The sequence below is a fragment of the Thalia democratica genome, chromosome 5 (assembly GCF_965202585.1).
Source record: "Thalia democratica chromosome 5, ktThaDemo2.hap1.1, whole genome shotgun sequence".
In the NCBI taxonomy this organism is placed as follows: domain Eukaryota; kingdom Metazoa; phylum Chordata; class Thaliacea; order Salpida; family Salpidae; genus Thalia; species Thalia democratica.
This window is the reverse complement of record NC_139169.1, coordinates 67,788,568-67,804,658: the sequence shown is the minus strand read 5'-3', so window position 1 is coordinate 67,804,658 and position 16,091 is coordinate 67,788,568. Positions and strand designations below refer to the sequence as shown.

Sequence of the window (16,091 nt, the reverse complement as noted above, 5' to 3'; positions counted from 1 at the left end):
TAGCTAAAATTTAGGGCTTTTACCTACTTTAAACGGGTTATCTGAACAATTAAACAAAAAAATTCATAAAATACTTTTGAATTCCACACTTGTGAAGAAAAAATAAAGTTTGTAAAACAACGTAAAAGAATCGCCACGTAGCTTACTCAGAAAATAAAAATGTATGACCTAATGTTAAACTTGGCTAAAGAAGAAAGTAAAAATATAAAGAATAAAATAATTAATAAATAAAAATTAAAGTAATACTTCGCAAGCATAAACAACCAATAAATAACAAACAAGGTAACTACAACAGACTAAAACATAAAAACGAAAAATTAAAGCAAATTGTGTGAATATTTTACAAAGAAAAATATACACAAAGGTTGATCAACGTAACCTCGGAAGTGTGAAGTACAAGTAAACAATAATTTGTTTTTTTGATCTAACTAAAGGACGAGTAAGAATATCATTCATTAAAAAAAAAACTAGTAGGGCTTGGTACAATTGATGTTACTCTGCCATTATTAGAAAGTTTTTTGCTTTAAAAGGTAGTTTATAAATATAACTTGCATATATTAGCAAAAACCTAATAAATTGATAAAAATGAGAATACCGGAGTATGACGCAACATTATGGTAAATATAAAAAATTAAAGGGTTTAATGTGAAAGAAGCAGAAAAAGAAAAGCTCGTAGAATTGATGCAAATTATTAGTAAAATTCACTCACTTTATGTGGACAGTTTGAGAAGAAAATGTTTATGTATAAGTAGCATAAATTAAAAACAAGTCGCTCATGGGCAATTTATATCTGTTATCTTTCAAACAACGTTAGAGTGAAATAAGTCTGTTATAACTTAACTTTGAGTTAAGTGAGAGTTGAGTTATGACTTAAAAGTACTAGCACACTTACTCGTACATCAAAGTCATAACTAAAAGGGGTGCCGGCCAGCAGAGTAACGAGGCCTAAAGGACAAGAATTAAAAAAAAACTAAGGGCAGGCCGGAGAGATGACAGGTGCGAAGCACCGTGTCATCGACCGGCCGTAGCCCTTTGTTTTTTTTTAATTCTTGTCCGCTACCTTAAACTTAACTTTCAAACTCATAAACATAAAACCACTCAGTTAATAATTGAAAAACTATAACTGATATTACCGTCAGGCCTTTAATGGTTATACATTGACAAGTTAGATCACATAAGCTCAAGGTTAGTAAAAGATAACAGATAAAGACCGTACAAATACAACGCAATAACGTATATTTGTTTGGCAGTTACGCTACTCACGGTCCATTTGACAGAAAAAGGTGGCCTTCAAGAAAAAAGGCCGTGCAGAAAAAGAGAAAAGAAAAATGTGAAAAATTTTTCGCCGGCTCCGCCGGCGAAATGCCTTCAAAAATAAATTTAAATAATCTCCATCAAAAAATCCCATCACATTTTCGGTTTGGGGAAATCCCCATTTTTTTCAAAAATGGGTGGGGGGCCTGAAAAATTTAGTGCGTACCTTATTTTAGAAAACCTATTTAACTAATGCAAATAATGTTTTACTAAAAATTTAGTGCGTAGTACTTAAAGAAAATCTTTACTTATAACAGAGAAAGTGTTATTAAAAAACTAGTGCGTAATACTTAGAATGCGTACCTTATAGATGCCTTTATTTTGCTAAAACTACATGTTTAAGTTAGGGTTAAAACCCAAAAACAAATGAATACAGATACTACATCATCCTGGTTAAGTACCTAATGTTTTACATATACATGGAAAACAGTTCATCAACCCCATAGATAGGTGTACTTTTTAATGACAGAAAATAAAGCAAATATAAAAAGACAGAAACTACAGACCTTTTAAATGTGTACATTGACAAATCTATTTATATGATTAAACTGTTTTCTATGTATACATTTAAACAATAGTCAGTTAACTTGCTTATGTAAATTGATTTTACTTAGATAACCTTTTAAAAACAGTATAAAACTTAAATTAATCAAAAATAAAAAACCACTTGAGATTCATCTAAACAGTTAAAATTACTTTGATTCAAGTAGTAACTATACTTTTGTCAAATAAAACTTTAAAATTGTAAAAAATTGTTTATATTCTTGTTAACTTCAGTTTTATACTGTTCCTACTAAAGGATATCACTTTACTTGTCATGTAACTTATTAAGCTAAAGTTTATCCATGATAGTTAAATTGGTCTCATTGTAAAGTAATTATTTAGCAATCTAATAAATACAAAGGTTTGCGCTGTTACTACCATCACTACTTATTAACTAGTATACTTTATATATTCACTAATAGACTTTGAATGCTTACTTAATTGCTTTGTTTAATCACTGATCCCAGACAACTTTTTGTGTGTTTCTTAAAGTGTGCATACAAATTAAAGGTGTTTGATGTTTTGAACTTATCATTTCAATACATTGTTACAAACTAAAACAGTTTAACCATACTACTTTGTGTCAATAACATATGTTTATTAGCCTGTAGTTCATTTCAAAGTTTGTCAAATACTTGCATCATTTGAAATCTTTATGGCTGTATATTTATACTATTACCAAAATTGAGTCTTTACATTTGTCATATACATAAAAACAATACAGCAAGTTGTTGATAAATGCTTATTAGTGCAAACATATGAACAAAAGAAATTATTTATAGATAAAAGAACAGAAAGAAGTTGGTGATAGAAGAAGAGAAAAATTAAAAAAAGGTGAGAATAAACCTCATACAAATATGCACTAACAACTTTTAAGTTTTGCTTGCTGTGAATTGCTTTGTAAATATATGAGTTTAAAATTAAATTTTTGGAACATTTTATTTACTAGCAAACCTATTCCTGATATGGTTTAACTGTTTTCTTTTGTAAAAAAAATGAATAAATAAAACTTTATAACAATTAAAACAGTTTTGAAACTAATGACATTTTTGTTTTATAATTACTTTTCCTACTTATCTTTTATGCACACTTTAAGTAACTCTTATTACAAATCATTAATTTATAAGTATATAAACTACATTAACACAATCAGAACTAATTAACTTAATTTTTATGTTGTAAATAAACTTCTACACTTAGATTAGCTTGCTGTCTCTTTGGGCTTCATTCATGAATAAAAAACTTCTTTATACAAGCATATAAAGTTTAGCACAAATGTTGCTACTTTTAAGTGATTTTATTTATTTTTGAGTCTTATTTAAGTTTTCTCTTAATTTAAGATAGCCTAGTAATGTTAGGAGAATGAAGCCCAACAAAACAAATATATGTTTATAAACCAAGGATACAACTCTATGAATAGCTAATATGAATTTGTGCAAAACTTAATTAACATCTAAAGTTTAATGTTATTCAAGCATGAGAACTCAAAAAATTTAATAGTAACAAAAGGACTCAACAATTAATAAATAGAAAATCTAAAACTTTAAGACAAAATATCAAGATTTATTGTAAATATCAAAAAAATCTTAACTTTGTTACTGAATATTCAACTAGTATTACTGGTAACCCTAGCAAAAAATACTAAGTTTTGCACAAATTAAAACAATCTAATTAACTATTAAACAAACTAACCTCAACAGCTGCTGTAGTAGGTACTCATCTTTAATCAGATTCCAAAAAAGTGTGATCCATTGCCTAATCTTAAGATGTAGGAGAAAGCCAAAGTTACAACTTATAAAGACCTTTGAAAAAAGCTAGGAGTTTAAAAATTTTACTAAGGTTCAAAAGTTTTTTCATAAGAATTCTTTTGAATTTTTCTCTGCTCAGTTCACTTTACAATGATGTTTCAAAGATTTCAAAGACTGAGATGCAAGTTTTTAAGCCTCTTGATGATTTTTTTTTGCATCAAGTAAATGCATTCAAGCCAATTGATCTTGTCTGAACATGTCATGCTTGTAGTATAAAAACTTGTCATAATTTTTATGAATAAAGATATATGCATTATGTGATGAATTAGAAGATAAAATAAAGATTTTTTCAAAAGTTTTGCATTAGAAAATTAATAAAGATTGTCAACATAAATTTTCAAGACAGTTGGTTGCCAAAATAGGTCAAATGCCTGCTTAAAATTACTCACAGAATATAGAAATATAAGAATTCTTTTGAATTTTTCTCTACTTATTTCACTTTACAATAATGTTTCAAAGATTTCAGAGACTCATATGCAAGTTTTTAAAGCCTCTTGATGATTTTTTTTTGCATTAAGTAACTGCATTCAAGCCAATTGATCTTGTCTGAACATGCCATACTTGTAAGTATAAAAACTTATCACAATTTTTATGAATAAAGATATATGGTTCTGTGATGAACTAGAAGATTAAATAAAGAAATTTTTTCAAAGGTATTGCATGAGAAAAATAATATAAATTATCAACATAAACTTTCAAGACTGTTGAATGCCAAACTAGGTCAAATGCTTTCTCAAACTTACTCACACATGGTAGAAATATAAGAGTTTTAGAAGATAAAATGAGCAACAATCATCAAGTTTTATCTTCAAAAATATTGACAATCAAATAGAGTTTGCTTAAGTGTTGTACAAAGCTCACATAAACAGTATAAAAAAGAAAAAAAAGTTTTAGAGTTACTTTACACCTACAGCATCTAATGTGTTTTTACTACAAGTGCTTTTCTCAAAAGAATATTCATTGAAAAAAATATTTTGCAAAGTACTATTTTATTGTGATGTCACATTAAAATGTAAGACTTTAGAGAATTCATAAAAACTACAAATTGAAACACTATCTTAGCATGGCAGGGTTGTTTTTAGCTTTTTCGAACATAAAATGCTTTTTATTTTACATAATGTTAAACCTTAAACTTTTTTTTTTTGTAAAAAATAATTTGTTTTTATTCCATTGTTGTTATTCATTCTTTTTAAAGTTTTTCTTAGTTTCTACCTTTTTTACTACATTGGCGATAACTGGTTAACATATTGTTTGATATTTAAGCAACAGTAATTCATTAAGCTCATATAAACTAAATTGACAACTTTATAAAGACATATAAATTAAGCGTTTAACTCTTAATTTTACAAAATTGTTTTCTTTTTGTTTTAAATATGTTTATTACTTAACAATTTGTACAAGATTTATTTTATTTACCTTTATCTCATCAGGTAATAGCATTAAATTTTACTTTTGCAAAATCATTTTAGTTATTATTTAATTTGAATCGTTTTGCCATATTTGCCAAAACTATACAGTTTTTGTAGTCATTGGTATAACAACTTTTTGAAGCAGGTAGAAAATAAAAAAACCATTTTGTGCATAGTGAGTGAATGCTAAATAAAGACACACTTATCAAAATATTCATGAATGAGTTTGAAAAATAACTAATAATAATAATAATAATAATAATAATAATAATAATAATAATAATAGTTAATAATAATAAACTTCTAAAAGTATCAGTAATTTGCAACAATGTTAAGTGTTAATACAAAATGATACATTTTTTGATTTATTTTGCAATGTTCTTTATTTTTTTGTAAAGTTTTTATTTTACAATCATTAATTTAATGTTTAATGCCATACAACATTAACTTGCCCATAATAAATCATAACTTTTTAATATCTCATTAATTTGTTCTAATGCTAATTGAATAATTATTTAAAGGTTTTTTAAACACTTAAAGCTAAATGAACTATTTCATCAAGTATCCTGTTGACATGCAAACCACATCACCTAAACTTTTGAAGGTAAGTAAATATACCCAAAAATTTATTTTTTACAATATTTTTTCTAATTAAAATCACTAGCCAGCTATGCTTTTCAATATTCCAAAAATCATTATTTTACAGACAAAGTTTGTATATTTAGGGTGGTTATGATGTCATATTACATGAAAAGCAGTTAATATGTCTTTTAATCTATATCAATAAGTATAAGCTTTCATTTAAGATATAAATTATAAGTCTAGGACATGTATAAGTGATTTTATTACTGTTCAAGATGAAAAATACGTGATTTTTAGGGTTTAAACTAGTTTTTTGGCCGGCATACCTTTTTTTTGCAATTTTTTATAAGATTCTTCCTAATAAAGCAAATACACATTTTTGATAATTTAAGGTATTTATTTGTTAGAGGTACACTTAGAAATATTGTATTAAAAACTGTATGCATTTGATTTTAATAACAAAATTTGACAGTTTTGGTGGTCAGTATTCAGAGAAAAATACTGTACAGATATATGTATAAAAAAGTTTTTTTTTTAATTTCATCATTGTAGTCTTAAAAAAGCTAACATATACAAATACTAATGTATATAGTAAATGTTTTACTAATGCAATTTAAGAATAGTTAGTAAACTTATCTAATAAGTTTAAATTAATAAGAAGGTGAAGAACAAATGAATGTTTCACAAGCAGAGGAGCCACACTCAACAGAAGTCAGCCTGGAGTTGAAGCCTGTCAGCTCAACATACACTTATGCTGAACAGCAAGAATACAGCCAGATGTGTTCTGTTTTCTATGAAAACAAGTTGGTTTTGTTTTATCAAATAAATCTAATCATTGTTTTTCTGTATCATAGTTGGTTTGCACAAATACTACATTTTTGTCTAAGAAAGTTTTGTACTGTTGTAATAAGGGTGGAAAACTTTTTTAGTTATTAGAACAAATTTACTTAAAAAATTCTCTCTTTGGCTAGACTTTTTAAAAAGCAGTTTTAGTGGGCTATGTAGTTTTGAAAATTTTTACAACCACAAAGAAAAAAAAATGTTTGAAACTAATTGTTTAAATAACTGGTTCATTAAAAGCAACTGTGTACTAAAAATAAATTAAAAATACATTGTATAGTTTTTGTTAGTAAGAACTGAATTTTATTTGTTTTCTGCAAAGCCAAAAAAGTACTTCACAGCCACAGATTTCTGTTTGCGGGCAGATTTGGTCTACACGTCATACGTTTCCCATCCCTGCTCAATACTATTGTTTTTGAACTTTTCAAAGTTTTATGAATTATTACAAGAATATGAAATATTCTTAACTTACACAATAAGCTTAAGGGCATAGGGGGGTCCTCCTTGATTTATACAAGTTGATCTTATTTTATAGAGTTTTATCCGAGCTATCACACATTTTTAATTTAACAGTTTGAAAAAATTCAAAGTATTTTTAAAAATATGAGCAGTCAAAGTCAGTGACATCAATAGGTTTCTAATGAAAGGCGCAAACTAAAAACACAAAAAAAGACCATTTCACTTAAAATCTATCTCCTCCTTCATTTTTAAAGCAATGTTCTTCAAATTTTCTAAACAAGTGTATTATTAAATTTTAAAAAGATTGAAATTTTTTTAAATTTGAAAAATAAAATATTTAAAAAAAAAAAAAAACCACCTATTTTTTTTGTTTTATTCTTATCTAAAGTTATTTTTTTAATATTTTAAAAACTCCAACTTTCAATTTTTTTAAACTACAAAAGGAACGTTTCCTGAAAATTTATGGTCTCTATCGCAAAAAATGAAGGAGAAGATACGTTTTTAGTGATGTTTTAAATTTCCAAGAAAATTGACTTAGAAAAACTTTCAATTTTTCATTTGTATTGGAAACTTTTTATGAAAATTAGAATATCTCAAAAGTTAAAAAAAAAATTTTTACTTCTATAAAAACTGGCTTGTTGTTTGTACTTTAAGCTTTCATATAAGGTCCAATGTTATTTTTGTAAAAAAAAATGTCGGACACCCCTATGCCCTTAACTTATTAGCAAAAAAAAACCTTAAAGTAGATAGAGATGTTAAAAAATTATTAATAATGTTGTTATATATATATAGTTCTTTTTACAGTTTAGTTTAGAACCTTGACTTTCTACCTACAAATTTTCAAAGAAAAATTCCAAAAACTTAATTTTTACTTTTTCATGTTATGAGTCCACTGTTTGATATTATAAAAATTTATTTTAATTTTGAGATGTTTTATTTTTTGTAAAAAATTATAGAATTTTGAGATGTTTTATTTTTTGTAAAAAGTTTCAAATTTTTCATTGTCAATTTTCTCAGAATTTTTAAAATCACAAAATATCTATCTTTTTTTATTTCATTTGTAAAATTTAAGACTCAAAATTTTTTAGGAATAGTTCCTATTATAGTTTTAAGACTTTGAATGTTGAAATTTTTAAAATATTAAAAATATTTTTTTTTTAATGAAAATATTTTTGTATTTAAAAAATATTTAAATATTGATAATGGACTTTCTGTAAAAAAGTAGAATGTATTTTAAGGAGAAGATAGATTTTTAGTGAAATAGTCTTTTTTTTTTTGCGTTATTGGTTTGCTCTTTCTTTAAGGAACTTACTGAGCTCACCAACTTCGCTGGCTTTTATCTCAAAATTTACTTTGAATTTTTTATGTGGCCAATTTGAAATTAAAAATAGTGCTATTTAAAATTAAGCAAAAAAAAAAACTAGTTGTTAATATTGTATACATAATTATATATAAAGGTAAAAAAATACCTGCAAAGTTAAGATTTTTTTTAATTTTATTGTAAACTAATATACTAAAAGATATGAGGGTTAAGTTATGTCTTTTTTAAGGTTACCAAAAGACCTCGAATCCAGGAAAAATTTGTAATTTGAAAATTCAAGGTAAAAAAAAAATGAAAAATCCTTGAATTAGAGTAATTTTGAAAAAAACCTGGTATTTTGAGTAAAAATCACTAAAAATACCTGAAAAGTATGGTATTTTAAACAACTTTTAAATGTCAAGTAGTAAAGTTTTAATTGCAAATAAATAATCTATCTTATAAATAAACATTTTTGTCATCTTCAAATTTTTTTTAATAAAAAAACAAATTTAAAGAAGCTTTTAGAAATCTTTTCAATGTTGTTATACTATTAGGCACAGTTTTTTACCTTAAACTTAATTTAAAATCTGAAAATAGACCGTAAAACGTCTAATTTTAGAAACCTGGAAGAAATTTTGAAAACCTGGAGAAAACTTGCCAAAATCATTTGGCAACCCTGCTTAACAAGTTCCTGACAAACAGCGGACGTGCAGATAAGTGTTTGCGTGGCGTGCTTCGAAGCGGGCCAGTACGCCGAATCGTTGCGGTTGATCGAGGAATTGGAAGTGCACCACTTCGCGCACTTTTCCACCAGCAAGGAGCTGTTCAAGCTGAAGGGCATGTCGCTGCTGAAGCTCAACGACTACAAGAGCGCCAAGGAGAATTTTTTCAAGTGCCTGCAGATATCGGCGGAGGACTCGGTCGACATCAGGCTGGAGCTGGCCGCCATCTTGCTCGACACCGGGGAATACCGCGTCGCCATCGAGGTGTTTTGCTTGTTTAATTAGTCTGCTTTTGTTTGAAAGTTTTTAAGATTTTGTAAAGTGTCTAATTTTTTGATAATACTTTAGACACTAGATGGAGCCGAGAAAGAGGAGAATGAAAATGAAATTTCACCCAAAGACCAGATGAGGCTGCTGAATTGCAGGTTCCAAGTTTTCAAAAAGTGGGGCCAGCATCCCAATAAAAAGTTTGTTATTTGTTGAATGTTAAGTTGGCGCGTTTGTTTTTATGTTTAAGAAGACAAGCTGTGCCGTTTCGAGTTACCAGAACACTTTTATCAGCTTAAATAGAATTTCAGAGTTCATCAATTAATCGTTAGCTATTTAAAGTTCAATAGTATTTTTTTTATAATGAAACCCTAATTTGAAGTCTAATGTTTTCCTTACGTTCTGTTTAGCTTTAGCAAAGTTAAAAATTATTAATAAATATGTATAATAAAATCTAGATGAGGAAAAGATAATTTTAAGAAGATTACTTATGTACTTAAAACAGTATTTGGAGCTGTTTTTTTATTCGATAAAAGCCAAATCTTTTGATACGAAAGCAGAGATTAATATTAATAATACAAAAAAAACTAATGTTCGGTTTGTTTACTGTAGTTTCATCAGAACAATAACAAAGTTAGCATTTTTTTTAAGGATCAAAACAATACACATTACGACGTTTCAAATAAATTGGAATAGTTTTAGTTGGCTAATGCATTAGCCAACTGAAGTTATTTAAATTTATTTGAAACGTCATAATGTGAAATTTTTTGATTCTTTAAAAAAGGTTTATTTTAACTCTGTTCTGATGAAACGCTTAATGTGTAGAAACTATAGAAAAAAAACCGAACATTAGTTGTTTTGTAATTGTATTATTAATACTTTTTACAGTAGATTATTTTATTGTGGTTAAATTATTAAGTTAAAATGTTTTCAAAAATGTTTTTTTTCGTAGAATGTTTTTCTTAATAATAAAAATTGCACCGAAGTTTTATAACCAATTATGAAAACATAGAGTTTTAATACATATATTATTAGAAACACTGCTTTAAAGCAAATTTTAAATTAAAGAAATATTTTGCTCAATTATAAGTGCTTAAACCAATTCACAAAATTAGGATACGATAGATCACTAATACCAACTGATAGACTATTTTTTTTTTAAAGTTACTGGAAGTAAAAAAAATGTTTATTAATTCTTAACTAACTTATACCCTTAATGCTAATAAACATGATTAGTCACAGAAAGAAGCTAGCAGTTGCAGCGGATGTTGTATTGATTATGCTCGCCAACAGACTGAAAAGTACTTTCAAAACTGAGGTTAATTTCAGTTAGTACTTTTTCTGCTTAGTACAGACAGTTTTCTTGTTTTCCAATAAATATAAAAGTACTTTGTTTGGTTATTTTCGTATCAGAGTTGTTAAAAAACCTGACATTTGACAATTTTGTAAAAAAAACCTGGAGTTTGAGAAATCTGGGAAAAGCCTGGAAAATCTGGAATTTTGAACAAATATCATTAAAAAATCTGGAATTTTAAAGAAACTTAACATGCAAAGAAATTAAATTTCGATTATATATCAAAAATCTATCATATAGAAAAAGAAAATAATAATAAAGTGCTTTTTTAACATATTTTAAGTAGATTTACAGTGTCTTTTTAATGTTGTTATACATTCTAAGTCAGTTGTTTACCTTAAATTTACTTTCAAACCAAAAGAAACCAAAATATTGTTATTTAAAATATCTGGAATAAGTTTAGAAAACCTAGAAAATTTTGTCAAAAAAACCTTTGACGACCATATTGAATGCAAGTTTTATTTTTTTATCTGTTAAATTTTTCTTAAAAAAATTACTTATTTTATCTTCTACATATCATGCTGATTCTTCATTTCTCACTTTACTTTGTGTAAACAAAAAATATATTATTTACAAGGTCTTTACCGAATTATCAAACTTTAATTTTCTCATACTGTCTGGGCACTTAACAACTTTTAAAATAAGTACAAATAAACTGATTCAACGTGAAAGCATGATTTTCAGCTGTCAATAGTGAAGCGAAGTAGGAAAACAACCAACCCGTTCGCAGGCGAGATCAAAGTGACTTGCAAGAGGGCGGGCAAGCAGAGGATTGACGAGGAATTGTACCTGAAAGCCGACTGGCAGGTCTTCAAGCAGAGGCAGTGGATCGACTTTTACAAAGTTTGTTTTGATAAAGTTTCACCGGTATGTTTTAGAACGCTGGTGTATTTGAAACTCTTTTAGTTTTGCTTTTGACACTAGAAAGCGAGTTTGAAATATGAGTCTAATTTTTTTATTTAAAAATGGTTTAGTTGTACAATGCTTATTCACTTATCCGGACGCTCACTTATACGGAAAATTCAGTCGAGAAGAAAATAAATAAAAACATTCAGTAGCTATACATACTACTTTTTAAGCTTTGATGATGTAAAAGATTTAAAATGATTTTATAAGGTCTGCAATTTATTACATGATTATGACGTAATAATACTAGTAAAGCTTAGGTTCAATTTTGTTTAAAACTAGTTTAATTATTAGAAACCTTTATATGTAAAGTAAATCAGTTTTAAAAAATAATGTTTTTAATTTTTATTTTTTAGAAAATTAATATATTAAAGTTTTTATATGTTTGGTTTTTAATTTAAACTATCAAAAGTTCTTAATTGAACCAATTTATATTTAAGATAAATTCATAATTTTTTTTTATTAATAAAAAGTTTTATAAGTTTGACATACTCAACATACAAGGTTTCAGAAATAGACAAGTTACAAAAATAAAAAAAAAACACGAGTTGCAATAAGCTTTGAAAATAAACTAGAAGTTTGTAAAAAGATAGAAAAACAATGTTTTAGAGTCTTTTATAATAAAGCATTTTAGCATAGGCGAGTCGACTTTTCACGACATTTTGAAAAGTAAAGTGTAAAAAATTTCAAGCAGTAAAAGAAGAGCTGAGCTATTATTATTTATTTTACATTGCATAAATTACAGCAGTTATATTATTTTATAAAACACTTTATTTTGTACTTATCTTGAAAAATGCTTATCCGGATACCTTTACAGAATTGCCCAACATGTCCGGACAAGTCAATGAGCACTGTATTATTAAAAACTTATTCAAGTTGAAAGTTATAACACATTCAGGTTAGTATTAAATTATAAGTAATTTTCTTCTATAAATGTTTTTGGCTAAATTAAGGTTTGCTTCTACGGAAATGAAAAGGGATAGTTTTAGAACATAATATTTTGTTGTTTTATGACAGTATAAACACTCCATATTTACTAAAAACTGATTCAAAGTGTATGCAAAAATTTAAAAAGTATATCAATTCTTTTTTAACGAAAACATCAGCGAAAGTCTACAGAGCTTAAGCCTGGACCTTTGTATGCTGTGAGATAAGCTCAAGTTTAATATAAGGTTAAATCATACCAAAAAAAAATCTTTCTTAAATACAAACAGTTTATAACTTAATATTCCAAAGTATTTTAATATTTTTGCTGCATATTATTTCTTTAGTACAAAAACTTTTACGAGCTAAGACTCCACCAATATAATCAACGTTATCAATCAAGGAGTTGCTGAACCTGCTCAACACGTGCAAAAGATACAAGGAGGCCTGTTTGATAAGCGACCACGTTATGAAGGAGAAAAACTTCTTTTCGCGCGCGCAAATTTCAAGAAGCAAGCTGGAAGTTATTTCGTTCAGGTTCAGCCTGTTGAGCGGGTGGTACTATTACGCCTTCAAAATACTCAAGTTTGTTTGAATCAAGTTATTTGTGTTGTTTACAGATAAAATGAATACTTTGCTGCATTTTTATTAACTTTTAATTTTACAAACATAAATAAACTTATCAAGCAGTATTTTCAGCTAATTTTGGATTTTAGTATATATCTTTTTAAAATATAAACTGTATTAAAACTTTTAGTGCTTTTATAAATGGCATCCAAAATAAAGACTGTGTTTTTTTTTATAAATATAAGTTTGAAATTCTAACCTCATTTATACAAACACTGTCTTACTGTACATTGTTTCCATACAAACCTGTTGCATATCAATTGAAGGAAGGTGATCTTGTCGAAGAAGGAGGATCAGTCATCGGTGCAGAACCACGTGTGGAACATATTCAATCAGGTGGTCACCAGGATGTCTCACAGTCAGAAGGTTCTCAAAAACACTCACAGGTTTCTCCACAGAATCATGGTGGTCAGTATTGTGTCAAAAAAATTTGCAGAAAAGTATTATTAATTGCAAGGCAGAAAATTTTGTGTTTAAGGTTTTTTATCTAAGATAATAAATACGTGTTTATTGAATACTGTCTATATCCCAGTATTGGTTATCTATGACTTTACTCCAATAGTAATTGTTTTTACAACAATAATGCGCTGCATATTAAGTAAAATTATGTTGACCTTTTTTGTTTTGTGCTAATGTAAAGTATTATTTTAATGACTAGTTAAGTTTACCATTTTTTATTGCAGAGTAAATTAAAGTTTTTCGCAATGATGAAAAGTTATTTTTGTGTTATTTTCAAAATTAATTACTAGCAAAACAAAGTGATTAATCTGTTTTCTTTTTAAAAGCATTCACGAAAAGCAAGTATACAATTACAGGTACAAGATAAGAAAGTTTACCCGCTTCAAAGCATGTTCGCTCATGGAGATATTGCATCTAATAACTTCAGACCTGCACTTAATTATTACATCGAACTACTAGAAGAAGTTTGACAATTTTTTGTAGATGTATCTGTAATTTATTGGTTTTTGAGAATTTTTAGTTATCAAAAACAGAACAGTACAAAATAAAACTTCACTAATATATTTTATTAAAAACCAAGTAAAGTTTTAAAAAGTAATTATAAGCAAACTAAACGTAATTAACAATTTTAATCCCTTTCTGAGAAAAACCAAAAGTATATAGTTTTTTAAGCTCGTTATTTTACTTATATCCAAAATTCATAAATCTTTGAAACTTTTATAGTATCTTTGTGTAATGTATTAAAAAAGTGAATGTGTAAATTAAAGTAAGACTTTTACAGTTAAAAAATGTCTTTAGATTCATTTAGAAAATGTACGTAGATTTTTTAAACCAACTTTCGTCAGTGCTAACGAATAAACTTATCTGATAAATAACAAGAATACTTGCAGGAGCAAGAAAATCCGGAACTGCATTTGATAGTGGGAATTTGCTACTGCCACATACTCACGCAGAAAACTTGCGGTAACAAGCACACTTATGTCGCGCAAGCCTTCGCACTCCTTGCCAAGTATTGCCAGGTTTGATTATATTGAAAGATTGTTTAACACGTTGAAGATCCTCAATGGTAATGTTTAGTTTTCTTGCTAGAATATTTGTTTTGATAAAGTCTAAAAGCTGACGTTTTTGAAGTTAATGAAACAAAGTTGTTTGTAATATTTAATTGTTAGGTTAACTATTAAAGATTATTAAAAGCTATATAAAGGTTTTTCGTAATTCAGTTTTTAACCCGCACTTATTTCAATCGGATATAAATACCGGCAAACATAAATCTAACTTCGTGCATTAAATAACAATAAACATATAAAATAACTTAATAAATAACTTAAAATTTTATAAAAAATTTTAGTCAGCTTCTGTTTGAATGAGTACACAAAATATCCTTCTTTCAAGTAATGATGTTATTTAATATAAACTGAAAAGGCCAGTTGGCATGATATTTCAAATAAAACTTGAACAAACCTGTATAATGCTTGAAATGGCAGCTGCGGAACAACAAGCAGGAGTCGCTGTACAACATCGGGCGCGCCCTCCACCAGATCGGGCTGAACCACTTTGCGGTGCACATGTACGAGGACGCGTTGAAGTGCGGACCACCTGCCAATGTGGTCGACGCGGTGTGCGAGGACAGCTTCGACCTCCGGCACGAGATCGCCTTCAACCTCAGCTTGATGTACCGGCAGTCGGGCAACCACACGATGGCCAACTACGTGCTGTTCAAACACAACGTCGTTTGATGCTGCACGTCTCAATTTCAATTGACCGTTTTAGTTTCGCTGCTTATGCCTTTTTAGTAAACTTTTGTAGAATTCTATTCCTACTTTTATCAAGGACGTTTGAAAAATTTTGTTGTTAAGCACAAACCTTCAGTTATTTTAGATTTTTTTCTTTCGATAAGCTTGCAGAAGAGCTCTTAAGATTTCTACTCTTTTTTTTTTTAATGTGTTGATTTTAAAAGTTAATTACTACATTGTAAGTTTCGTTTGGAAAATTGAAGTTTTAGGAAATTATATCTTTGTGCTACCTAGTTTTTTTTTATAATACTAAAAATTTAAACTGATAAAAATGTGTGAAGTAAAAACATTTGTATTTTTCCTTCGTTTGCTGTCTCAAACAATAAAACTAATTACAAACCAGTAATGATTTAAAATAATGAGTAACTCTTCTTTATGCTATTTGTACTTCTAGAAATAAGACACTATTTTTTACATTATTGCATAAAATGTAGGTTTTTATAACATATAATCAATTACAAGCCTTAAACACATTATAATTAAAATTTGTAAAGTTTTGTATTATAAAGTTTGAAACTTTATCTTGTTAGTTTTTTTAAATTTTATTTTATCAATCTGCTATCAAAAATATGAATGTTTTTGTATAATAGTTTAGTAAGAGCCTTTTTAAAAAGTTACAAGTTTGTAGGGTATTTTTGGTTCTTAAGTGAGTTTGAACTTGTTTGCGATATTTAAGTTGACTTGAATGATTCAATTTATAAATGTTCTAAATTGATTTCTACTACAAAATGTACCTTATAATTTATCATGTTTTTATGCAAAATTCAATTGTTAGTCATATTAA

At 27.5% G+C, this 16,091-nt stretch overlaps 1 protein-coding gene across 1 annotated transcript; it reads left to right on the top strand.

The window, feature by feature from the left end:
• Positions 1-585: 585 nt before the first annotated feature.
• Positions 586-15,250, top strand: LOC145836788 (general transcription factor 3C polypeptide 3-like). Its single transcript, XM_082944561.1, has 12 exons — positions 586-617; positions 1,251-1,330; positions 6,318-6,437; positions 8,958-9,241; positions 9,326-9,444; positions 10,481-10,562; positions 11,283-11,465; positions 12,832-13,013; positions 13,322-13,463; positions 13,871-13,978; positions 14,405-14,533; positions 14,999-15,250. Exons 1-12 carry the CDS (start codon positions 586-588, stop codon positions 15,248-15,250), a joined length of 1,713 nt encoding a protein of 570 aa, XP_082800687.1.
• The last annotated feature ends 841 nt before the right edge of the window (positions 15,251-16,091 follow it).

What these genes read in the sequence shown, in the direction of transcription:
- LOC145836788 (XM_082944561.1), top strand. Translation starts at nt 586, where the DNA reads ATGAGAATACCGGAGTATGACGCAACATTATG. An exon ending in AATACCGCGTCGCCATCGAG is followed by an intron (nt 9,242 to 9,325) that starts GTGTTTTGCTTG and finishes ATAATACTTTAG; the next exon opens with ACACTAGATGGAGCCGAGAA. An exon ending in TTCTCCACAGAATCATGGTG is followed by an intron (nt 13,464 to 13,870) that starts GTCAGTATTGTG and finishes ATACAATTACAG; the next exon opens with GTACAAGATAAGAAAGTTTA.